Consider the following 27,091-nt stretch of genomic DNA (forward strand, 5'->3'; position numbering starts at 1 on the left):
TGAACTCTTGTGAATCGAAATTGAATCTATTGAGGAAATTAGAATTGATACTCAGCCCTAATTTATCGACGTTGATATTCTCTAATCGTCAGCCGGGCAAACAGACCTGCGTGTATATAATTTTTCCCTCCCGGCTGACATTTTGGCCGCCTCTTGAGCCGCACAGCCGAGAACGTCTGGCGTTGTCACCTTTTTAAGCCGCGACCGGCGGCTATGTCACGGCGCTGGCGATGTTTGCGCTACACATCAAAACGTAACCCCCTGCCACCGCGCCAAAAAAAATCCTCGCATCCGTCGCAGTTTAGCCGCGGGGGCAAACAGGTGATCAAAGTTGTGTCAAAGTCGCGGTGAAAAAAAAAGACACATCTTATTAGCCTGTTGTCGCCGATACTGTAAACACGCCGGAGGAGCGCGGCGTCGGTTCAAAAGCCGTCAGGATTCGGAAACGCTCATTTTTAAAGACACGTCGACTTACGTAACCAGGATGTTAATGCAGCACTTGTTTTGTTTTTTATCGCAATGGACTAGTTTAAATGAAAAGGATCAATTGTCTTCACCTCCCGCAGAGTTGAAAAAAAAAAATAAAAAATCACGGATGAATCTGGGACAGCTGCAACCTCTTTCCAAATTGCGGCTCGGCTCACTTCGCGTCAACCCGTCTCCATTTTGCAGTTCAATCTTCTTTCTCTCCGCGCCGCTCTTCGGTGTTAAATTCTTTATACGTGCTGTTCTACATGCGCCGCAAAGTCGAAACGAGCCATTTGAGCCCCGGAATTACCTCCCTGTCTTGTCTGCTTTTGCGACCTATTCAGACATCAGAAGGAAAACTGTCAATATGGACACTTTGAGGTCACTGGCAATCTGCGAGGAAAGTTGGGAAATAGGTGGAAGAAAAAAACAAACAAAAACAAAACAAAGAGGGCGGAAAATGCGGCTCGGAGCTAGACTGCTCCACATTTAAATAAACACGGGGACAAAATGTTCACTTGCACTGTTCTGTGCAGTCTTGAACTTACTTGGGAGCCAAGTCCTGCTCCCCAAAACGGGTTCGGGTTCGGATTGTTTATTGCCAATATAGCGAACACCCGGCAATTATAATGTACTACGAGTAATTGTGAAAATGCGAAGGTAATAATTGTGCATAGATGGCACGAGGTGGCGTCAAAGCACTACATGAAACTCTGCAACTCACTTCAACGTAGTCTGTGACACTAAAATGGCACAAGAGGGCACCAAAGCACAAAAAAAAGTTAAAAATGTAGAACCTGTTCGAAAGAATTTAGCAAAATCAGTTAATCTGTGAGAACATGGTGTTGATTTTGCATTTTTATGATGTCAAAATTGGAATTTGGAGGGCTTAAGTGTGATCAATAAAATACAAATACATTCTGAACTTAGGAAGTGGAAAAAATACTTTTTTTTTAGCTCCCTTAAAAAGGTTTCTAATTGTCCATAGATGCGCTAAGATGGCGTCAAAGCACTACATGAAACTCTGCAACTCACGTCAACATAGCTCCGTGACACTAAATTGGCACAAGGGGGCGCCAAAGCAATTCACTTAGCACAAAAAAAAAGTAAGAAAATGGAGGAAAACATTTAGCAAAATTATTGAATCTGTGAGAACACAGTAGTTTTTTTATTTGTATGATGTCAAAATTGGAATTCGGAATGTTAATATGTGATAAAAAAAAAAAAAAAAAAAAAAAAAAAAAAAAAAAAAAAAAAAAAACTGAATTTAGTAAGTGGGAAAATACTTCTTTTTTTTCACCGCAAATGTTTAAGTAATTGCCAATAGATGCTCCAAGATGGCGTCAAAGCACTACATGAAACTCAATTCAATGTAGCGCTGTGATATTAAAATGGCACAAGAGGGCGCCAAAGAAATACAATGTTAGATAAGAAAAACAAAACAAAAAAAAAAACATAAAAATGGAGGATGGGTTTGAGAAAATTAACAAAATTGGCGAGAACGTAGCAAAAGTTTTGTAATTGTGTGATGTCATAATTGGAATTTGGAATGTTTAAGTGTGGTCAATACAAATGTTACAAATTAACTCAGTAAAGGGGTAAATGTTTTTTTTTTTCACCACACTGTAAATTCGACATGGCAAGTTTCCCAACAAAGCAGCTCAAAATCCTTTCAACAAACTTTTTTTTTTTTTTTTTTGTCAGCTGTTTAAGCAGCAAATCTGGCGACATTGTCGCGTCTTAACCCGTTGCCACGACGCTCAACTTATCACAGGATCAGGCAAAAAAAGCCGCAAAATGGATCTATCGGGCGAGCTTAACGCGAGCGCCTCGTTGACACGCACGATTGAACATCTTGACGTCTCGCGTATTAGCCGTTCCTCCATTATTATGCTCCACCCCCTCCGTCGCAGCTAATTCTATAAAGCCGCACTTCCTTTTTGATCTGCCGAGCAGAACTATCTCCGGTGGCAAATTCCAAAGGTAGACGGAGGAGCCGAGTTTCCGCCGGCGCTAATCCCGAGGTGTTGGCAAGGTTTATCCCGCGGGAAAGGCGAGTCGATCCTCGGTTAAGACCGCGTTGACAACGGGGGGAGGACGGATGCCCGCAGGAAAGTTTGAGTTGAAAGAACGGGTTTGATCTCCAGACGGAACGGCGCTGACTGTTAATTGGGGGCCTCTAAATTGGCCCTGGGTGTTAATGGCCGAGTCGATATGTCAGCCATTTTCCTGTTGTTCGTCCCGGGTGGGTTAATTCACGAGGTTGTTGTTGTTATGCTTCTGATTTGCTGAGGTGCTTATAAAGCGCGGTAACACGTACGGTAAATCGCAAAAAAAAAAAAAAAAAAACATACGGTAATTGAAGCTCGTCATGGAAATGTTTTTTTTTTTTAATAGACTAACTGTAAAGTACCCCCCCCCCCAAAAAAAAAAAAAAAAGAAAAAAAGACGTGAATTAGCTGTTATCAAAGCAGAGTTCCCCAATTACAAGCTGTTTTAGAGCATTTTGCTTTCATAAAATTGAGTTAAAATTAAAACGATGTACTGAAAAAAAATTATATCGATTTGTGTTGGTTATTTTTCTGCCACTAGATGGCATGATTGCATTTTTTTTAAGATATTGGTGACAGTTCAGTTAATTTATTTGCAATCTAATCTTTAACATAAAGTAACTTGTGAAATTCTGCACGTTTTTTTTTTTTTTTTTTTTTAAATTGCAAAAATACAACTTGACCCAAGTCTCCACAAAATATACGCATTATTAATAAATGCATTACTGCTAAAGTTTGACTGGATTTCTCTGTCTGCTGCGTTGCGAGTGAAATTGTTACTTTCCAAGTAAGGGGCGGTTCATTAATCGTGCTTTAAAAAAAAAAATAAAAAAATAAAAATAAAAAAAATAAAAAATATATATATATATATATATGTATATATGCAACAGATTTGAGCAGACCTCAACAGTTGAATCCAGTGAACAATAGAGTCTATGAACTGTTTTTTTTTTTTTTTTTTTTTTTTTATCTCCCTCAACAAAAGCCCCCAAGCCGGCCGACGAGACGTCAGTCCCGTAAGCATCATGGCAGCCGCCGCTTTGCCTCCGTCCCCGTGGTCGGATTTGCACGCGTGGCATTAACCTCCCTGTAATCGCGGCGCTAGATGAAGGCTACTTAACAAGCCGCCTTAAGCACTTCAGCGGGATTTCCGTCAGCGCGCGCAGATGGGACGGCGCCCGACAGCCCGAACGGAACGCGGGGCGAGAATCGACATAAGCTCTTTGGCACACGGGGGGGGGGGGGGAATGTTTGTGGGAGATTTACAATCTGGCACGTGAGCGGCTGGAAAGTCGGAGGCGTGCCAGCGGCGGCGCGAACATACGCCGTCAGCGGCGCATAAGTCAGGATGATCGCGTACGACGTTGGCGCGTTGTTAGCTTAGCATAGCGGCCCGCGCAGACCAGACGACACTAACGAGCGCTAGCTAGCAGTTTGATGAGCAATATGATTATTGGACAAATGCGATGATGAAAAGCCGATGGAATACACTTTTCCATTGCCGGTGAATCTTTTTTTTAATCCTATTAGGGAGACAGATGTGCGAGGAAGGCGGCGGCAACAGGCGGGGGCAGACGGAGAGACGCAATCATCCTCCAGCATTTTCTTGCTTTTCACGTGTGTTTGAGCTGATAAGATTATTCCTGGCTGTCTGCGCTAAAGCGATTGAGCGTGGCGTTGAAAGAGAAACCCGCTTTGCCATACGCCAAGGATGGACGGACGGCTGGAAGATGGACGCAAGGTGTGCTTAAAAAAAAAAAAAAGGATTAAAAAAATCACAACATTATGGAGCAATCATATCAGAGTGTCCTGGAAAAAAAACATGGGCACACACAACATTGTGGAGTGGCCACTTGTCAGAGTTTACAGGAACACGAACACACCCACAGCCACACAACACTGTGGAGCAATGATATGGCGGAATCTTCACAAACAAACACAATGTTGTGACACTACTACATGTCAGAAAATAATGCCAAATGAACATGGATGGATACAACATTGCGGAATCTATTGAGAAACATTGTGTCACACTACACTGTGTTATGATTATAGGTAAAACTGCCCTAGAACAAAAAATATGGGCACACACAACATTGTGGAGTGGCCACTTGTCAGAGTTTACAGGAACACGAACACACCCACACAACACTGTGGAGCAATGATATGGCAGAATCTTCATGAACAAACACAATGTTGTGACACTACTACATGTCAGAAAATAATGCCAAATGAACATGGTTGGATACAACATTGCGGAATCTATTGAGAAACATTGTGTCACACTACACTGTGGAATGATCATAGGTAAAACTGCCCTAGAACAAAAAATATGGGCACACACAACATTGTGAAGTGCTCTCATTCCACAAAATTGTAGAGTAGCCAAGTCAGATTCTGCAGGGAGTATGAACATGGATATACACAACACTGTGGAGCAGCCCATTTCTGTCTACAGGAACGTAAATATGAATGCACACAAAACTGTGCATGTCAGAATTTACTGCAACAAAAATGGATGCACGCAACATTGCGAACCAGTATAAGCAAGGTGGCACACAACACTGTGGAGTGATCATGTCAAAGTGCCCGGTGACATTACATGGTCACACACATAACATTGTGGTGTGGTCAACTACCACAAATGCATTGGAACAAACAAGGATGCATACAATATTGTGGAGTCCACTGAAATAAGAAAATGGACACACAATGGACACTTCATTTTACAGATCGTTTTGGTTCCTTGGTTGGTGCTGCTGTTTTGGTTAGCAACATAAATTTGAATGGGCTCAACTTCCTACCACTGTGGAGTGCATTGCGGAATGATAATTGTCTTTAACTCATCAAGATATGATACTGTTTTGGTGGCTGTGTAGGTGCTGCTGTTTTGGTTAGCAACCGGATTCAAATAGGCTGAGCTTCTTAACATTGTGGAGTATTTTGTGGAATTCTAATGGTCGTTTTTAACCGCCGACTCCTGACTTCATTTTAAAGACTCTTTTGGTACCTTGGTAGGTGCTGCTGTTTTGGTTAGCAACAGAGTAAAAAATGAGTGTTGTGTGAATGAATCGATATAATTACTACCTTTTTTTTCCCCCTGATAGGTAAACGTGAGTTGTTGTTGTTTTTTTTTTTTTTGAAATATTTGAGGGAGGCGTTTATTTATAGGAACCACACTTTGTGCAAATGTCACAACATCTGAAAAGTGGGGAAAAAAGGAGCTTAAAAGGAAGTTTTTTTTTTTTTTTTTGAAGCTGCCTATCCATCCCGCTTTTCATTTCGCCTTTCCATTTTCTTCCAAACCGGTAAACTAACACATGAAATATTGAGGCCGATCATTCGTTGACGAAAAAGTGGGAGGGGCGAGGGAGCACTCCGCAAACACGCACGCAGCAATCCGACATTTGGAGAGCAAACTTTTACATTTGTGGCAACGGTTTTATTTGTCGCCGACTTGTGATAAAAGCCCCTCCGGCGTTGGATGACGCCCGTCCCTTCAATAATGCAGGCCGTGCTTATTTTTGCAGCCGCATACCTTTTAACGCAAGTCGCAATCGGAGACGTTTCAAAGCCATCTCAAATATGTTTCGTTTTCGTGCAAATACATCTTTTAGTGTCTGGACCGCCGCATCGCTAGCAGTTTTGGACTTTTGCTTCCGTGGGTCGCAACGCAAAAGATTTGAAAGTTTTTGCAGTTTTTTTTTTTTTTTTTTTAACACACATTTCAATACAAATTGTCTTCGAGGGTTGCCATCATAATTTTCCTTGCGTTTTCCGGCTTACAAATTTCCATTTCCTGTTTTATGGTTGTTATCACAATTTTCTTTGCATTTATCGCCTTTGTAAAATTTTCAATTTCCTGTTCTAAGGTTGTCATCAATTTGTTTGTTTTTGTTTGCATTTTCCAACTTCCTAAAAAAAATATTTCCTGTTCTATAGTTGTCATTTTTTTTTTTTTACATTTTCTGACTATGTAAAAGTTCTTTTTTTTTTTTTTTAAGGTTTTTAATCACAATTTTTTAGTTTTCTGTCTTCATAAAAATATCAATTTCCTGTTCTGTGGTTGTCATCACATTTTCTTAACGTTTTTCTGACTACGTAAAAAAATTTCATTTTCATTTTTTAAGGTTTTTAATAATTTTTGTTTTTCTGTCTTCATAAAAATATCAATTTCCTGTTCTGTGGTTGTCATCACAATTTTTTGTATGTTTTCTGACTTCAGAAAAAATTCAATTTCCTGTACTATGGTTGTCATCATATTTTCCTACCTTGTAAATTTTTGTTACAATTTTTTTTATTTATGGTTATATGGTTGCCATATTTTTTTTCTTTTCTTTTGCACTTTCTGACATTGCAAGTTCTATTTCTTGTTCTACGGTTGTTGTCACATTCGACTTGATTTGTTCTTTCCGATGTCACAATGACTTCCATTTCCTGTTCAATGGTTGCTATCACATTTTTGTACTTTTTGCATTTCTATGTTGCAAAAAAAACCCAAAACATAACAAAAAAAATATCTTTCTATGGTGCTTTCCAATGTGGCAATAAGTTCCATTTTCTTTTCTTTTATACTACTTCTGATTTTGTTCATTGTGACGTCGCAGCAATATTCATTCCCTGTTCTATGGTCGTCATCACATTTTCTCGACTTTCTCCATTTTCATCCCAGTCGGATTCCCGCATCGAGACCCTCATTCTTCTTCTTCTTCTTCTTGTACTTCTTGCCACCTCCTCCCAGCTATCCCGTAGATCCCTCAAGTCGACGCCGTGTCACGGCGGTATGCAAACGCGGCATATGGCTCATTCCTTATTTAAGCTCAGCCGAAATCGAGAGCGACAAACAGACAGACGGACGGACGGACGGACGGCAGAAGCGACCGACGCCCTCGGATGATGCCGCGTTGATCTCCTAATGAGGCTGAAGTGCGATCGGAAATCGGCTCAGCGCGCCGGGCGGGATCGGCAGCCGCTATCGCAAAAATCCAAATCCCATTAAGAGAACGTTACACCTGCAAAAGGTGTCGCAGAGCCGCCGCGGTTTTGGTTTAGTCTTCTTTTGTGTGTGTGTGTGTGTGGAAGTGGAAGAAGCGCAAAGTGAGTGACGGGCCGGCGCCGCCGCTCCGTCCCGTCATGCTGCGCTGAGCAATCCGTCACTCTGGCAGTATCGCTTTATTTGATGATCGGGGAGGTCGCGACCTTGCCCGTCTGGCAAATTCGCTGTCACGCCGACGCGCTCGAAAGTGACGCCTGCGCGGCGGGTGTCCCGTCGCCGCGGGGGGGGGGGGGGGGGGGGGGGGGAGAAAACAAAAAAGCAAAAAAAAAATGTTGTGACTCATCACTTTCACATGCCAAACTGGGGAGTTTGTCAGATACAGACGCTGTGCTGGCTGGTGGGATCTGAAAAATCCTGTTGTGTTCGTTTCTTAACGATGTTCACGGGTCAACGTGACCCGCACGGATGCTTCATCATCGAAAAATATAAAGTTTTTAAAATGAAACACAGAGGCCATCACACTAAATTTAATTTAAAAAAAATTGTTTTAGATTTTCCAAACGGGTCATTTTGATCCACAATATAAAAGGTTGGCTAAATTGTTAGTGTCATGACTAGGGTCATGCAAGGGTTATGCTTACTGTTATGACGAGGGTCATGCCAGGGTTATGTTTACTGTCATGACTAGGGTCATGTAAGGGTTATGACTAGGGTCATGCAAGGGTTATGCTTACTGTCATGACTAGGGTCATGTAAGGGTCTTCTAATGGGAATTGGCCATAAGCATTTTCCATGAAAATGGGGCTTGGTTCACAAAAAACACTCTGTGAACCCCTAAACAAACAAACAAACAAACAAACAAAATAATAATAATAAAAAAAAATACAATAATAATAATAATAATAATAATAATAATGATGAAACGCCCCAAAAAATTTGAGAAAAAAAATCCATGGGTATAGGACTAGGTTGTGCCTTCTTTTTTCTTTTCTTTCTTTCTTTCTTTTTTTTTCATGACATTTTCATTTATCTATCCCACAAACTGTGAAAATCCATGAAGGACAACTATTAGAACAGTATAATAAATAAATAAAAAAAATTAATTAAAAAAAATCTGGAAATTAGCAGAACTATACAACCAATAAAAAAAATAAATACAATAAAAAAAAAATATTGAGAGAATTCACATACTGGTATATGCATTTTTTCCCAATATTTTTTAAATATATGTTTCTTTTTTTTTTTTTTTTTTTGCCAAACACGACTTTCTTTTTCTTTTCTTTTTTCTTTTCTTGTTTTATTGTCTTTTAAATGGATAATGATTACATAAGCAGTTTCATTATTTACCCATTTTTGGGAAGTTCCGACCATTTTATGGCGAAGTTACATTCTTCCCAATCTTCAGCAGCATAAATCTGTCCAAAACGGATCAATAAGTCAATTTCTATTTAAAACACACACTTGGTGCCAGAAATTTTTCTGCCACCCACCAAAATGGTTCCCTTCCTCCAAGGTCTTCAAAATATCCTTCAAATGGCGGGTCGACAAAAGCGGATATTAGGTTTATTAAAATGTAAATGCGGCGCATTCCTTTATTCGCTTTAAGCGCACGGGCCATTTTCACGCACTAGTTGGCAGACATGAAAGGAACCAATTATTTCTATAAAGTTCATAGGCGGGAAAAAAAATAATAAAAAATGAAACACGGTTCTTGATTTGTGCTTTGGACAGATTCCAAAAATCAGAAAGAAAAAAAAAAAAACGATGTCGCGAGGAGTCAACTCTCCGTTCGAAAGTGCTTTGCATCACCTCGAGGACATCTCGACTTCAGAACAAACAGAAAATAAATGTCGCCGAGGAGTGCGACTGCGCGCGTGTGCGTGTTTGTGTTTGTGAAAGACATTAAAAGCACATTTCCAAATATAACTTGAAAAAAGCGCCGCCGTGTCAATGTTTGTTCACCTCCGAGCGAGGGCGGCGGTTTACTGCTGCAAGGCTATGCAATGAGGGTCGATTTTATACAAATTTGTGTGCTCCAAATATTTGTTACCAAAAAAAACAACTTCGCCGGGGATATGGATCAAAGGGTTGACACACAATTTGCTTCTGAATCAGTGGAGGCTGGTGTTTATGGATCTCACTCAGCTTCATCTAACCTTCCTCCCTTCCTTTAGTCTTTCCTCTGGTCAACTTGAGGTCTCGCTAATTTGTTGGAATTTAGATGTTTCTGGGGTGGGTGAAAGATTGTGGAAGAGTTTTAAGGTGAATTAAGGAGCACAAACTTGCATGAACGCACGCACAAAAGAATTTTTTTTTTTTGAAAGGGAGTAGTTTGCTATGCCAACGCTCATTTCTGACTGGAGAGTCAAGTGACGCGACTCGCCTTCATCTCCTCGTCTCATCATTTTTACCGTATCTACATCGTGTTTGGTGCACAAAAAGGTACCACATTTAAAAAAAAAAAAATGGCGCTTAAAAAGAAAACGTGCAAGAAAAAAAAATGATACAAAACCAAAGATACAACACCCCGCCCCACACGCACAAAAAAAAAAAAAAAAAAAAAAAAAAAAAAATGCAGTTTATCGTATCTCCACAGTGCATGGTGTTATAAATATAAAAATACCAGGTTATGCAGAAAAAGGGATCGCAAAATGAAAATTTGCAAGTCAAAAATTACAATTAACACAAAAAAAACGTCACACACACACACATTTTTTTTTTTTTTTTTTTTTACAAAAAATACCAAAATTTTGAAAAAAAAATTTTATCAAAAAGAAAACGCACAAAGATGACAAATACAAAAATCCCCCCCACTAAAAAACAGTTTCGACGTTTCTCCACAGCATTACCAAACATGGTGCAAAACAACAAAAAATAAACAATAAATACATTTCTGCATTTGAAAAAATAACATTTTATGCAGAAATGGCAAAAAGAAAAAAAGAACACAAAAGAAAACAACAAATATGTTGCAAATTCTACAAATACTGTCCTACTACTTCACTCTTAAGAAAAAAAAAAAAAACGATTTGGGTGAAAAATTAGAGTGACCTGCTCCTTTGGTCAATTTATTTGAATACAAAACAACTCAAAGTTGGGTTGGAAGTAGCAGACCAATATTGTTTTTTTATTTGACTCAGCAGTCTCAGCACTTTTTGTCGGTGTAATGAGGATGAAAACGATGGTGATGGTTTTGATTCTAGGGCATTTGTTTTTTTTTTGTTTGCTTTTAAATTCATTCCTATGGGGAAATATAGCTGTTAGAAATCTGTCTTAAGTCAGTTTTGTTTACTTGGCAGCAAAAAATATTTCATTCAATTCCAACTCCAATTTGTTCTCTCTCCAGCCTTTTTTTTTTTTTTTTTCTTTGTGCGCCCCACTTTTGTTGACGTTGCCAATTAGCATCCTGTGTATGAAAAGCGTTTCCCTTTTCAAGTCCGGAGTGAGCATCTCGTGCGACGGTAGCGCTCGCGACTCACCGTCCAGCCGCCGCCGTCCGTGGTCATGTCGCAGTAGACCTGGAAGCCGGTGGGATGGTGGACGGGGAACACCGAGTAGATGCCGTCCTCTCGCTGGCCGCTGGCGTACAGGTCGCCGCAATCGCGAGGACGCGAGCCTGCCGGGAAGGAAAGGAAAACGGGGGCGTGTGAGGATGAAAAATGGGAGGAGTCACCTAAGGGTTCGTTTACACATCCTAAAATAATACACCAAATCAGTAATGTGGTCAAGCTAGTCACGTCCAGGTCTATCACATCACGTCAAGTCCAGTCCAGTTCTGCCACGTCAAGGCAAGTCAAGTCCAGTTCTGTCACGTCAAGTCCAGTTTGGTCACGTCAAGTCAAGTCCAGTTCTGTTCAGTCCAGTTCTGTCATGTCAAGTTCAGTTCTGTCACGTCAAGTCATGTCCAGTTCTGTCACGTCAAGTCAAGTCCAGTTCTGTCATTGTCAAGTCATGTCCATTTCTGTCACATCAAGTCAAGTCCAGTTCTGTCAAGTCAAGTCCAGCTCTGTCATGTCAAGTCCAGGTCTGTCATGTCAAGTCAAGTCCAGTTCTGTCAAGTCAAGTCCAGTTCTGTCATCTCAAGTCCAGTTCTGTCATGTCAAGTCCAGTTCTGTCACGTCAAGTCAAGTCCAGTTCTGTCACGTCAAGTCAAGTCCAGTTCTGTCATTGTCAAGTCAGGTCCATTTCTGTCACATCAAGTCAAGTCCAGTTCTGTCAAGTCAAGTCCAGTTCTGTCATGTCAAGTCCAGGTCTGTCATGTCAAGTCAAGTCCAGTTGTGTCAAGTCAAGTCCAGTTCTGTCATCTCAAGTCCAGTTCTGTCATGTCAAGTCCAGTTCTGTCATTGTCAAGTCATGTCCATTTCTGTCACATCAAGTCAAGTCCAGTTTTGTCAAGTCAAGTCCAGCTCTGTCATGTCAAGTCCAGGTCTGTCATGTCAAGTCAAGTCCAGTTCTGTCAAGTCAAGTCCAGTTCTGTCATCTCAAGTCCAGTTCTGTCATGTCAAGTCCAGTTCTGTCATGTCAAGTCAAGTCCAGTTGTGTCAAGTCAAGTCCAGTCAGGTCAAATCAAGTCCAGTTGTGTCAAGTCAAGTCCAGTTGAGTCACGTCACATCAAGTCAAGTCCAGTTGTGTCACGTCACATCAAGTCAAGTCCAGTTCTGTCAAGTCCAGTTATGTCAAGTCTAGTCAAATCCAGTTGTGTCAAGTCAAGTCCAGTTGTGTCAAGTCAAGTCCAGTTGTGTCAAGTCAAGTCCAGTCAGGTCAAGTCAAGTCCAGTTGTGTCACGTCACATCAAGTCAAGTCCAGTTCTGTCAAGTCCAGTTATGTCAAGTCTAGTCAAATCCAGTTGTGTCAAGTCAAGTCCAGTTGTGTCAAGTCAAGTCCAGTTGTGTCAAGTCAAGTCCAGTTGTGTCAAATCCAGTTATGTCACGTCACATCAGGTCACGTCCAGTTGCGTCTATTCGAAGTCTTGGTTTTCCTGCCCACTTGTTAATAAATCACCCCATGTTACTCATTTGCGTTGTCTGATCAGTCTCCTCACATTTGGGTCCACTTCTCTCACACCGCCCCAAAACCGTAACAGGACCTTAAACTGGATATCAAGGATGTGTAATAAATGCTCAAAGGCTTCCCACGGTCGATAGCCAGCGTTAGCTCAGTCAACAAACTTTTTTGTTTTCCCATCCGTTTCCGTTGATTTATTCCTTTGGCTTCTTCCTCCTGCGAGACGAGCAAGACGCTGACGCGGCACAACGTTGTTCACGCTGGGTGAAGAAGGTCACATTTGATTTATGCCCGCATGTCTTTGTTCTCGCTGAGCTGAGTTCGTGTAAACACACTTTTCTGAATTCTAGAGGATGAATGGATGATTGGTGCACCGGATGAGCCGTTATGGAAATCGAAAAATGGTGAGAAGGGTGGAAATAGAGATTAATGGATGAATAGACAATTTATGTATTGTGATGGATAAAGGGATGATTTATTCATGGACGGCTGGTTAGATGAATGGGTGGGTGTCAAATCAATCCATTCAACACATCTGTTCATCCATTCACCTATCAATCATCCAGATTTATTCATTTATCATTCCAGAGATTCATTCAGCAATCAGTCATTCATCCGTCTATCCATGTATTTATCCAACTTTAGTAAGATATTAATTACCGAGTGAAAATAATCCATTCATCACACATCTGTTCAGCCATTCATCAAATTATTCAAACATTAACTCATCCATCTATCTACCCAGCTACATTCATTCTAAAATTCTAGAACTACATTCAAAGAACCATCCGTTCAAACATATCGAGCCGTCACCCGTTCATCCGTTCATCCATCCAGCTACTATTCCCTACATATTCATCCAACCATCAAACATCAATCATGTATCCAATCCGTCCATCACCAACTGGTTCAAAATCATTAATTCATCGCGCCATCCGTTCATCCATCCATCAATCTAGTAAGCCTTCATTCATTCATTCATTCAGTCATTCAAGACTGGTCCAACGAGAATTTAAAAAGTCAATTCATGAAACCATGCATTCATCCACACACCTATCAGTCATGCATTCCCCGATTCATCCAACTACAGTATCTACATGCCCTGGATTCACTCATTCACCCATTAAATATCTATCCTTTGTCATCCATCCTCGATCCAGTCATCCATTGATTCAAATTCATTTTCAAAATACACATCTACCATTCATCCACCCATCAATCCATCTGGTTCATCTCGTGATCAATTGAGAAGAATTCAGACAATTCATCCATCCATCTACCCATCATCCATCCACAGATTCATCCACCAAGCTATTTTGTTCAGGCATCCATCCAACCATCAAACAGCCATTATTCATCCCTTCATTCAGCATCGATTCATCCACCCAGTGCACTATTTGTTCACCCATTCACCTCTCTCATCCATCATGGGAAGGGAATCGAACTTTTTAATCACTGCTACGAAATTCACGTCACAGTTTTACAAAGGGAGAGAAGAAGAAGCCTGACGGGTCGCCAAACGGCGGCCCAATTTAATCCCCAAGATTCAGTCATAAACGTAAATGCCATTCATACATTCATTAATCACACCAACCAAACCTCCATCCCAGCCATTCATCCATAATTTTTTGGGTTTTTTTTTCCGCAAAACGAGCCATCCATTCATCCAAAGCGTCCCGCTGATCTACCCGCGGCTCTCCCGAAAGATTTCTCGCAATTTTGGCGGAATCCTCTGACGAGCGCCGCCGTTCTTCATCAGAGCGCCGAATTACGAGAGCCAAAAAAAAAAACAAAAGCCGTCCATCTGGCCGCTTTTTGAAGTCGCCGCCGCGTTTCCCATCGCGGTCCCGGATTTTGCGGGGAATCGCCCGTATTAGTTTTCGCAAACAACAAATCTCTGGCGAGCGAAAACATATTTCATTAATGGAGACTTTAGACGACGAGATTTGCCAGAGAATATTTTGTCTGGTTCACAGACACATTGAAAAGATTCACTGGGGATAAATAAATAAATAAAGCGTTTGTTTTGGTAACCATTAAAATGGTCTCGATGCGCAACAAGACAAGAAAATGCAAACCTCTGCCAAGGCCAAATGGATGTTTAAGTGGGAATAAAAGACATTATTTGTCAGCGTTTGTGTATGAGCACGATTTCGCCAAAACGCCTCAACTCCAGCTGTTCATCCAAACGCCAGCAGTTTGCACAAGCCTGCTTTCAACGATAAATCGTTACAAGTGCCGTCAATGCCATTTTCAGACTTTCGGTCGCTAACTCCGAATTTGTTGTCTACTAATGCCATTTGATTTGTTACGTGGCTTAATGAATGTTAATAAACAAGCTAATGGCATGTTAATAACACGTTAATAACATAGTTATTACACATTTAAAAAAGTTATGGATGCCCTCCATCGTGGTCCGTTTGTGTGACCTTTTTTGTTTGTGAGCCACCGTAACTTTGGAATTGTAATTGTCTTCAATTACAGATTAATTAATAATTACAGTCTACTGCGGTAATAACACATTAATAACATGTTTAGATGTTATGAAAGCCCGGTTGTGCTTTTTGCTTTGTTGTGTGGCCTTCCTCATAACTGAATGTTAATAACATGTTAAAAACAAGACAATGGCATGTTAATAACAACTTAATAACATATTAATAACACACCAAAAAAGTAATAAACGCCTTCCAATGTTGTTTTTTATTATGTGACCTTACTTACATATTTATAACACATTTATGACAGCTGTTTTACAAATTACTGGTTCTCATATATTTTGTCTTTCTTTTCAAAACAATAAGTGGGTCATAATGCCCTCAAATTTGGGCAAGTGGCATTAAGGGGAGTGGCCGAGTGAGTGACGTCACGTGCCTGGAGCAAAGCGAGAGTTAACGAAAACAAACAAAATTGCTCAAATTAAAACTGAAAGCGCACAGAGCAACTTTTATTAAACATGCATGGCTTTTTTTGGTCAGGTGAGGGCGGGGGGCGGGAGAAGGGCTTGCTGCTGCGCTTTTGAAAGATGACTTCCGACCCCCTGACAGACAGCTGAGCCAACAGGACACCTGCTGCCGGCAGGCTTTTTTTTTTTTTTTTTTTTTTTTTGTCGAAAATAATGAGACGGCGGCGGGTTTTGAAGACGCTCCCTGACAGGACCCGGCACCAGCGGTCACGGCGGCGCTGACGATGCGCGCCCGTCAGCGTCAGGCACAGCGGCGGACGTCAGGCTGACGACATACCCAACACATTCCTGTCATGGAGAATTGTGCCAGGCTGTCTCCGGCAAAGTTTTAACATGCCGCATAGAAACAGGAGATCAGAACATTTTGAGATCCCTTTAAAAAAAAAAAAAAAAGTAAAGAAATAATAATTGAGAGGACCATGAGGTCCAAAATACCATAACCCAGACTGCTAATCTTTAATAGCATGCTACTATAGTACTATAGTAGTTTCATTATGAAACAGATGAAGCACACTTTTTTTTTGTAATAATTACCATCGCTTTCAGCTTCCACTTCAGAAACTGCATCAAAGCCTTCATACAAAAACTCTAGCAAACAAAAACCTAAAAAACGTATAAATACGTCTTTGGGAGTGAATGAGTTAAGTAACTATAATTACTCCACCATTTGGACTCAAACTCGCAGATGCACACGCATACAGTTTTAAAATTATCCTGCAATATTACAAGATAAAAAATGATGGCATAGATTTTGACTGATTTTGCAAGGCCCACAAAATATTAGGTTCTATTGCTATAAAAACATGGAACCTATCAAAAGAAAAATTAGAGTCTCTTCTTTCATCAGGGAAAAAAAAAAGCATGGTTCTATTAATTTCCGTTTTGCAGCAATTGGCATTAGAATATAGCTAAGTTTCATCATTATTCACAAATTTGTTTAAAACAGTGGGGGAAAAGAGCTTTTTGCAACATGGCCCTGGTTGATCTCTTATACTCCGCTGCCACCCGCTGGCCGTTTTTGTAATTACCATTGCTTCACTTCAGAGGCTGCATCGAAGCATTCTGTATGCTCTAGCATAAAAACAAACAAACATTAAAACGTATAAATACGTCTTTGGTAGCGTGGTAATATTTAAAATAGAACATATTTACACGTTTTTGGGAGCAAATAAGTTAAACAAATTAAGTCAGCAAATCTGGTTGCCCCCTATTCCTGTTATTTACTTACTGTCTGGCCTTCCTTGAAATAGCGAGTTAATAATGATTGAATGAACTTGTTAATAACATAATTAACGTGTTATTACAATTTCAATGGTAATACCGCATTTATACCACATTATGACAAAAGTTGTCTGTCCATTGTTATTTGATCAATAGGCTTTTTCTCTTCACAAGTAGTTGACAAGCTAAGAAAAATATATAGTTAATAACATGTTACTACCATGTAATAATACATTAACACATTTTGAAAAAGGACACATTCGGAATGACAGCACCAATTCTTCTTTCTCAAAATATATATTCCGTATATATTAGTGTCATAGTCATAGTATTTTCGCTCCATAGCGTACGAGTAAAAATTCACTCATATCGACTCCTTATCGTCTCTGTCTTGTCGGCTAAATTCAATGAAGTGTGTTTGTTTGCTGGGCTGTCTTCTCCCTGAGGCATTCGGGTCAATTCTCATGCACGCAAAACAAACAAACAAACAAACAAACCCGTCCCGTTCGCCTTACCGTTGGCGCAGCCCTTGAAGCGGGCGCCCCTCACAGGCGCCCTCTGCAGGTCGGCCTTGGTGCGCGCCTTCAGGCCCACGTTCTCCTTCTGCATGGCGTTGAGCGCGTCGCTCACCGAGTTGACCACCTTGACCATGTTCACCTGGCTGTCCGACAGCAGCTGAGGGGGGGGATAATAATGACATCACATTTCAAGGATGAATGAATAAATTATGTACACGTTAAAACAACAACAAAACTTTAATAACAAGTTTATAACACGGTAATAACATGTTATTATCACCTTAAATATTACATTACTAAACGTGGGTCTTCATTGGTTGTTGAAATTGTTTACAACCTAATAACATCATATCAGTACACTATGTGTTTACTTTGTACCCGTTCATAATAATAGCTAATGACATGCTAATGACATGTAAACAAAAGCCATGTGACCCACGGTGACACTGGTGGAGCTTCGCTTGTTTGTCCAGTGGGTGAGATTGAACTATTAAATATTCACCAGGGAGTTACAACTCATTAGTCCCAACGTCCATGAATGCACCGCTCAGGACGGACAAAGTGACTTTGAGAAGGCATAAAAAAAAAAAAAAAAAAAAAAAAAAAAAAAAAAAAAAAAGGGAATGCATTAAATAATTGAAAACTATTCCTGCCATGGATCGCTAATGTGAAATGCCAGCTTGTGTTTGAAATCTGAACCATGTCTTGAAACCCAAATTTGAATGTAAACACTAACCTAAGTTGGATAAAATAATTTGGAATCCTTAACCCGGAGTTTTCAAACCTTAACTTGAAACCCTAATCCAGACTTGAAACCTAATTTGAAACTTTAACCCTTGTTTGCAACCATAATTTAACACCAATAAACTAGGCTTGAAACCCTAATTTGAAATAATAATCCAGTAACTTGAACGCTTCATTTGAAACCCCAACGCAAAATTGAAACCCGAACCCGGGCCTGAAGACTGTAGTTTTAAACCTTAACCCAGGCTTGAAGCTCTAACCCAGTCTCGAAACCCGGTTTTTAAACGATTGAAGAAAAATAAATAAAATATGATAGCATATAATAAACAAACTAAATCAAATATAATAAACAGTGCCTAGTAGGGCTGCATGATATTGGAAAAAAAAACGTGATATGCAATATAGTTGCTGAATATATCGATATTATTGCGATATTTAACCCTAAAGAAATGAAATTTTTACTTGACTTGACTTGACTCGTCAAGCACACTGTGTTTTGCATTTGCATTATTAGGGTTGGAACACCAATGGAACGAGGGGTGTGGAAACCAAATAAAAGGAGAGGGTGAGGAGGGGATCTCCCCCCCCCCCCCCCCCCCCCCCCCCCCCCCCAGAGTGCAGTAGTGAATTGTGTCAGAAATGTCAAACAGGTAAACCTGACAGTCTGACTGGTCAAATTCAGATAAAAGCATAAAATTCCATATCAAACTTATTGTACGTCTTTGCGATATGCATATTGCATAGGCCAATATTACGATATCGATATTTTTTCGATATATTGTGCAGCCGTAGTGCCTAGAATCAAAAGCAAAAGTAACGCTTAAATAATAGACAGCCTTGCATGATCCAAAGACATAAAAAAGGGCATCACGGCAAACAAAGGCCCTGCGGGAAGCCCGGTGATAAATGTGCCGTCCCGTCCCCGCGACCGACACTCCACCCCCCGCCACCATTACTGACGAAGGGGGGTCGTTTGGACGCGGGGCCCCAGTTGGCTGCCGGCCCCGCATCGCCAGGTGTTTGGCCTCCCCTCGTACTGTCGTGCTAACGGCGGATAGGGCGCCGCCCCTCGCAGTGTCCTAGATCGGGTATGTCAACCAGAAAAATGTTCCATCCCACTCCGCGAAAAATCATTTGAAACCACATTTTAAACCTGGCTTGAAACCTTCCTCTGAAACCTTAACGCTTGAACCCTGACTTCAAACCTTACCCTAGTTCCGAACCCTTACCCAGTATTGAAACTCTTGTTCCGAAACCAATAACCCTCATTTGAAACCCTAATCATGGCGTGGAAACTGTTTATTGCCACTCCCAGTTGGAGTTTGCTATAAAAAAAAAAACCTCAAAACAAACCACGTACCTCTGCCTAACATCTGCTAGCTGATTGCTAACACATAATGTTAAACACCATAGATTTGCTAACAAAACTAGCATCAATCCCGCGGTAGTTCTTAACCTTGAAACAACTTCTCTATGAACACAAATGATAGCAACACAAGCAGACAGCGCTCGGAACAATACTCACAAGCGTATATTCTTTATCCTCTGCGACAAATTGCTAATATTACTGCAGCTTATTTGCGACAAATCAAATCAAAAACGCCGCTGTATTTGACAATCCTCTTTTTTTTTTTTTTTTTAACTGTATCAGCGCACGTCCGCGGCAAGGCAAAAGCGTTCTTGGGGCCTCGTCGTGAAGCGCGGCGCGGCGGCTCATCAATTAGGACGCTGATGTAATTAGCTCTCGTTAGACACCCTTCACACTGGCTGCCGGGGTAAGTCAGCAGATTCAGTCATTATCAAGCCATTAAACGCTCGTTATCAGCGCTAAATGGCAGCGTATGTTTGGGGGACTGGGGTCCGGACTGTGAGGGGCTGGGACTCAAACAAAGAAGTCCGTCTTCCAAGTATTCAGTGTGCATTTTGGAGTAGTGTGCTTCGTCGAATTAAAATAATAAACCATTCAGTAAAAGCATAATTAGATTATTTATTATTGTTCAACTAACTGATTAATGAACCGATTAATTCGTTTAAAACACACACACACACACACACACACATTATATATATATATATATATATATATATATATATATATATATATATATATATATATATATATATATATATATATATATATATATATATATATATATATATATATTTAGCCCTCATCACTTAACAATAAAAATGTAAATTACAGGCAGAACTTTTGACTTTTTGTGCTATTTTTTCCATTAGTTTTTGTTTAACTTAATTTCACAATAGAGAAAAATCTGCAAAAAATCGGCCGATTTTTTTTTTTTTTTTTTTTTTTTTTTAAGACTTTTGACGATTGTTTTACAAATGCTTGCACAAATGTCACTATCTTCGTCTTATGTGTTAATATGCCAAATATATATATATAAATTATTTTAAATAAGCAAAAACAAACCAACAAAAATCAGCCAATTTGAAAAGGGACGATATCGGCCGATTAATCGGTCGGCGGCTGTTTAATTTAAAAAAAAAAGGCTCTAAAGAATGAATTGAACAATTTGACCATCATGATTTCATGCTCAATTTCAACGCCCTAACCCTAACCTTGGCTTGAAACCCTATTTTCAAAATCTAACATTTGAACATTTTTGTATTTATTTTTTTTTAATTTTCAGAAAAGGAAGAACAGAGAAAAAAAAAAAAAGTTGAAAAATTTGATTTGAAACATTTTAACACCTAATTATTTGTTTTATAGGATATTGTTTATTATTATTTTATTATTATTATTATTATTATTATTAATTAATTTATTAATTAATCATTATTATTATTTATTTTATTATTATTTTTATTTATTGCTACGTGATTTTTCGTGTCTTGCACGTTATTGTTTTAGCTTGGAAAGTTGTTATCCATTTTTCGATTTATTATACTTTCACCAATGCACACTCAATCAATCATATAGAACCCAAATCAAATTTAGCTTCGGGCCTGACAGAGGTCCTATGAGTCATGCAAGTACAGAGAAGTACTTTGTTTTCCAAGTAGCGAGCGCGTATTGCGAATACTTTTTGTCCTAAATCTTCCCGGCTGCCCATTTACTTAATTGAGCGGGGATTTAATCCCCGACGTGACTTTGATGGTTATCCGCCAATGATCCAATTATCATTATCCGCGGTTATTTGCTGGAGCTTTCAAAGTTAATTGCGCCGCAGTGACGAGCTTTTCTTTCTCATTATGTCGCCTCAAAGGACCTCGTGTCAGCGCCGATAAACATCTCCGGCCCGAGAGTCGCCCCGGTCGGGGCCCGGTCCGGCGCCGTTAATATTCGACGGACGTCGCCGCCGAGTTTCGGTTGCTGCCGTTTGCGTCAAAGTGGACTCGGGTGTTATGTTTGCTAAGCACCTGACGGGCCCCCCAAAGGTTGCGAATGCGGATTAGCGGCACCCCGAACAAACATTTGATCTCCGCAATGAGACTCGCAAAAAGAACATCAGGACGTGACGTTGGAATAGGCAAGCACCTCAGCGGAAAAATGAACCAAGGTTCAAATGATAATTTGAGAAAACCTTATTAACTATTAATATGAAAATAAAGCACTGAGTTGACACAAATGTCAATTGCAATTATGCCATCTAGTGGCAGAAATATGACCATAAAAATTTCAAGATGTTGCGCCCATGGTGTTTTTTTAAATATTGCTCACATATAATACACATTTAAAAAAAACTAAAAAAAAACTAAAACTAATACTGAAACTAACTAAATTAAAACTAAGCATTTATTAAAGAACTAAAACTAACAGAACCACCCTGAAAACTAATTAAAACTAAATTTAAACTAAATATGTAAAAGCACAAATAAATGATTTGTACAATTTTTAGGACGAAACACAATTTCTCTTCTTAACATTATGTGGCCCTTGCGTCCTTCTGATTTTCTGTGTGTGGCCCTCAAATGAAAAAGTTTGGACACCACTGTCTTAGAGGCTTTCCAAATAAGGAAGCGGTCGTTAATCGAGTGTTAAAAAAATTTGTACCGTTAAAGGCACTTTGAGTTAACGAGATAATAACGCGATAATTTTGGCACCCCAAAACCCCAAACCCTGGATGCAGTTTCTTCTTCCTACCTGTATGAGGCGCGCTTGCTCTGACTGCAGCGTGTTGAGGTCCTGGCCCAGACTTCCCTGCCCGCGACGCAGGGACTCGTAGTCCATCTTCAGCTGGCCGGCGTGGGCGGACAGCTTGGCCACCTCCTCGGCCAGGCTGACGAGCAGGGCCCGGTCCTGGCCCTTGACCGACTTGAGGTCCGAGTCGTGGTCCGTGAGCGAGTGCAGCAGCGAGGTCTGCACGCCCTCCAGGCGCAGGAAGTTGCCGCTGTAGTCGGGGCAGTTGGGGTCGATGAAGATGTTGACGCGAGAGCCGTCGCCGCGCTCCACCGTCACCAGGGCGTTGGCCTCGTCCTGGTTGGTGGAGATGTGCGGCACGCCGTCCGACATGGGCGGAGCCTGGTTGTGGTTCATGAAGAGGATGGTGCCCGTCACCGTGACGGCCAGCAGGACGGCCACGAAGAGCAGGATGGTGCACAGCAGGTAGCTGCAGCTCATCCTCTGGCAGGAGGAAACACGCAGACCAAAAAAATGTTACGGGACAAAAATACTCATTCGGTTTTCAAAACCATGAACCTGGTATAAAAACTAAACTCAAAATTAGTGTTGTTCCGATACCGTTTTTTGCCCCCCGATACCGATTCCGATACCCAGCTTTGCAGTACTGGCCGATACCGATACGCAAGTTTTTTTGTTTCTCAACATGAAAAAGCTGTCCTGCCATTGGTTCAGAGCATTCAAGGGCCAATAGGATATCTTAGATCAGCATGCAGTGAGCATGTCACATATCAGTAGGGGTGTAACGATAACTTTCTCGTCCGGACAAGAAAAGTTTCTCGTCCGGACAAGAAAAGTTTCTCGTCCGGACAAGAAACTTTCCTCGTCCGGACAAGAAACTTTCCTCGTCCGGACAAGAAAAGTTACTCGTCCGGACAAGAAACTTTCTCTTTCTCGTCCGGACAAGAAAAAGTTACTCGTCCGGACGAGAAAAGTTACTCGTCCGGACAAGAAAAGTTACTCGTCCGGACAAGAAAAGTTACTCGTCCGGACAAGAAACTTTCCTTGTCCCGACAAGAAAATTTCCTTGTCCGGACGAGGAAAAGTTTCTCTTTCTCGTCCGGACAAGAAACTTTCCTCGTCCGGACAAGAAACTTTCTCTTTCTCGTCCGGACAAGAAAAGTTACTCGTCCGGACGAGAAAAGTTACTCGTCCGGACGTGAAAAGTTACTCGTCCGGACAAGAAACTTTCCTCGTCCGGACAAGAAACTTTCCTCGTCCGGACAAGAAAACTTTCCTCGTCCGGACAAGAAACTTTCCTCGTCCGGACAAGAAACTTTCTCTTTCTCGTCCGGACAAGAAAAAGTTACTCGTCCGGACGAGAAAAGTTACTCGTCCGGACAAGAAACATATATATACATATATACATATATATACATATATACATATATATATATATATATATATATATATATATATATATATATATATATATATATATATATATATATATATTTATTTATTTATATATATATAATTTTTTTTCCCCTCCCATGTCAATTTAAGGGCTCCGGAGAACCCTGACGTTGTATTAAAAAAAAAAAAAAAAGCCATCATAAAATGAGGGGCAGAGTGGCTGCATCCAATTTATTTAGCCAACATTACGTAAACAACAAGCAGGGCAACCTTCAAACAGGAAAAAGCCGACGTCTTCTGGAAGCCATTAACCAGACCATAAAATGGCCGTCTGTTTGGCCTTTTATGACTTTGCACCGGACGGGCGCGAGACGGGCACGAGGCGCCGTTACGGCCGGCCCCGCTCGCCGCCATGAATCAGCGCATGATTTCTTATTATTGCTCGCTCGGCAGCCGAGGATGAATGAGGAGTCGAACGTGCTGTGTTTGTTTTATGTTTTGTATGTGCAAGAGACGGCGGGCTTATTAATATGCAAATGAGCCGCCCCGGCGCAGGGCGGCGCACTAATAGACAGCTAACGGTAAATGCTTTACGACGGGAGAGCTTTATGGTTTCTTTAATGCGGAGAAAATCAATTGGCGCGTGCGGGAAACTAACAAATGAGCCACACAAATTATACTTATGGAAAAAATGATGCAAGGTCACATCCACACGCGCAATAACAACCAATTATTCACTCTCGTTCGTCGACACCCACGGCACTCACCGGGCGTGTTTGAAGAAAATGTGTAAATCCAAACATTTTCACATTGAATATTATACAAGAAAAAAAAATATCAAAACAACAGACTGGAATGTCTTCCTAAACCAAAACGTTGACGAGTGGCTACAAACGGAAAACTAATTTAATTTTAGGGCTAACGTACATTGAAACCCTAATCATAGTTTAAAGCCTTACTTTGAAGCCCAAACATTAATTTAAACCCCAATTTGAAAACTGTAAGTAGTTTAAAATCCTACCTTGAACCCAGTTTTAGTTTAAAACCCTAATGTTAAAACCTTAACCCTATTTTAAAACCCCAATTGGAGAAGCCTAGGTAATGTTTAAAATCCTACATTGAAAACCTAATTTTAGTTCATGAAAAATTAAACTCTAGCCTAAAATGCTAAGAAATTTGTAACCCTAACCCTGTCTTTAAATTGTAATGCTAGTTAAAAACTCTACTTAGAAACCATAACTTTAGTTAAAAAAAACCCTGATTTGAAACTCTAACCCTCATATGAAACCCGAATTTGAAAACCTAAGGTCTTATTTAAAACCCTACTTTGGAAGCCTATCGGTAATCTTAGTTTAAAACCCGTATCCTATCTTGAAACCCTAATTTGAGAATTTAACCCTGGCTCCCACTTTTTGAAGTCTTTCACTCCTGGTTGTAACTCAGAAGAACATTTGGAAAGGTAAGGTTGCCAATCCTTTGAAGGCTTTTTAAAGTAAAGTAAAAGCTATTTGGGTCTAAATTGCGGTTGCGTCACGCCATTGGCACACAGCAGCTCTACTACTGTCGACTTCTGTGTCTCGCGTTCATAATGTCCTCCCCGCTGCAGACGTTAGCAGAGTTTGCCTGAGCTTTATTGCCGGCGGGGGCCCTGAGACGTCAGTAGGGGCCATCAGCACAGCAGCAACGCAGTAAACATTCATCGCCTGCTCGCCGGGCTGTTGCGCTCAAAACAGAAAAAGATATACAGCGAATGGCACTCCGCTCGTCGTCAAATGCGCGGTGGGGCTGACACTCAACTGCTTGTAACGCAGATGCGAGCGTAAAGAAGCTTTGAGCTAATTTAATCACAAGTGAAAGCAGAGCGAACTGCGGCGTGGATGGCGGAAGACTCGGGAAGACTGTGATTGTACTTTCAGTTCTACTTGGAGTTGAGGTGTCTGGATGACTTCCTTTTAGGGAAACTAAAAGGTGCATTACAGTGCACTTACACTTCAGTGTGGGGAACTGGGCCAAGTAGGAAAGGGCAACAATCACTATGGCCGCAAGGGCGAGGACTACAAGACAAATGGCTAGAGAGATGATAGCCAAAGAGAACACTATGGCCCCAAGGACGACCACAGGGGTGTTGATGACTACAAAACACAAGGCTGGCCACAACTACTGTATGGTTAAAGTTGAAGTACCACTGGTTGTCACACCCTGCGATTGGCTGGCAACCAGTCCAGGGTGTGAACCCACAACCTCCCAGTCTCAGAGCAGACACTCTACCATTAGGCCACTGAGCCGGTATGAGGGGGGGCACATCCCACTAGGGTGGCTACTACAAGGTCGAAAACCACCACAGCCACAAGAGTTGCAACAAGGATGACTGCTACGAGGACAAGCCACAAGGACGACAACCACAGTTGTGATTACCACAAAAGGAACATCCACTACGGCCAAGGGCAGCCACAAGGGTGACTGCAATCACGGCCACGCGGCTGGCCGCGAGTGAAATAGCCGGAAGGGTACAACGATAATGATGACCGTCACGGCAACAGCGGCGATGGTAATAAGGGCGACGACAACGAGGAGGATGACCACCACTTATAATAAGGAAACTACAAGGGTGACGACGGAAATGGTAATATCCATCATGGCCAGGCGGCCACAAGCTTGACTTCCACAAGAGTCTCAGACAAGGGTAAGTACCACAAAAGTGATTATCACTACCACCACAAGGGAGGAAAGTAGCCACAAGGGCAGCCACGAGGATGATGACTGCAAGGGCAAATATAACCATGTTGCTGTCAATCTCAATTGTGTCTGCTAAGACAGGCTTCTCAAATCTTGGTCCTCGAGGGATGTGTCTTTGTCCTCCAACTAATCTGATCCATCAGTAAGCTCCGACCCTCGAGGACCAGGATTGGTGAAACCTGGAATAAGGCATCCCGCGGCCATATGTGCGTAAACAGAAGGGTTATTATCAGAGGTGGGCATTCCGTCAATATCGATGGAAGTCCCGTCAATCCATCAATGGCGGATATCCCATTTTGCTGACAAATTACCGATTGACGGAGAACTTAGAAAAATTGACAAAGCATCATTTCATCCGTCAATGTAAACGGACTGGCGAACGACAGAGCATTGACGGACGCTCATTTTGCCGAGAAATGATGAATGACGGGATTGATGATTTCAATGCACTTCAGCTTGAAATATTGACAGATTGACGATGACGGAAGGGTGTCCCGACTGGCGACGATTGCCGAATGACGTAAGCTCAAAAGTCATCGATGCACCCAACTCCGGTCACTACTACAAGGGAGACGACCTCAACTGAACAAGGTGGTAACGGCCCACAAAAATAATGACCACCACAGTCAGGTGGTCTCCAAAGTGACGACCACAAGAGTTACACAAAAGGGTAAGGACCAACAAAAGTGGCTACTACCACAAGGCACGGTGGGTGACCGGCACAAATGCCACCAGAGGAACTACAAGGACGACTACCACTTGGGCGATAACCACTAAAATGGCTCCCACAAGTATGACTCCCACAAGGCAGCAATCAATTCAACCACAAGGGCGACTGCAACAAAGGCGACATCGAGCCATGTCATTACCAAGTCATTTTCTTGAAGTTAC

At 41.2% G+C, this 27,091-nt stretch overlaps 1 protein-coding gene across 4 annotated transcripts in view; it reads right to left on the reverse strand.

The window, feature by feature from the left end:
* The window catches only part of fibcd1b (fibrinogen C domain containing 1b), a 207,701-nt gene that overhangs the window by 71,623 nt on the left and 108,987 nt on the right, over positions 1 to 27,091 (reverse strand). For all 4 annotated transcript variants that reach the window (XM_077496742.1, XM_077496741.1, XM_077496740.1 and 1 more), the window contains 3 exons: positions 22,073 to 22,552; positions 17,218 to 17,377; positions 10,995 to 11,131 (listed from right to left, as the gene is read on the reverse strand). In XM_077496742.1, coding sequence (XP_077352868.1) covers positions 10,995 to 11,131; positions 17,218 to 17,377; positions 22,073 to 22,552 — 777 coding nt within the window. The remainder of the gene's footprint in view (positions 1 to 10,994; positions 11,132 to 17,217; positions 17,378 to 22,072; positions 22,553 to 27,091) is intronic.

The sequence above is a fragment of the Festucalex cinctus genome, chromosome 15 (assembly GCF_051991245.1).
Source record: "Festucalex cinctus isolate MCC-2025b chromosome 15, RoL_Fcin_1.0, whole genome shotgun sequence".
Lineage (NCBI taxonomy): Eukaryota > Metazoa > Chordata > Actinopteri > Syngnathiformes > Syngnathidae > Festucalex > Festucalex cinctus.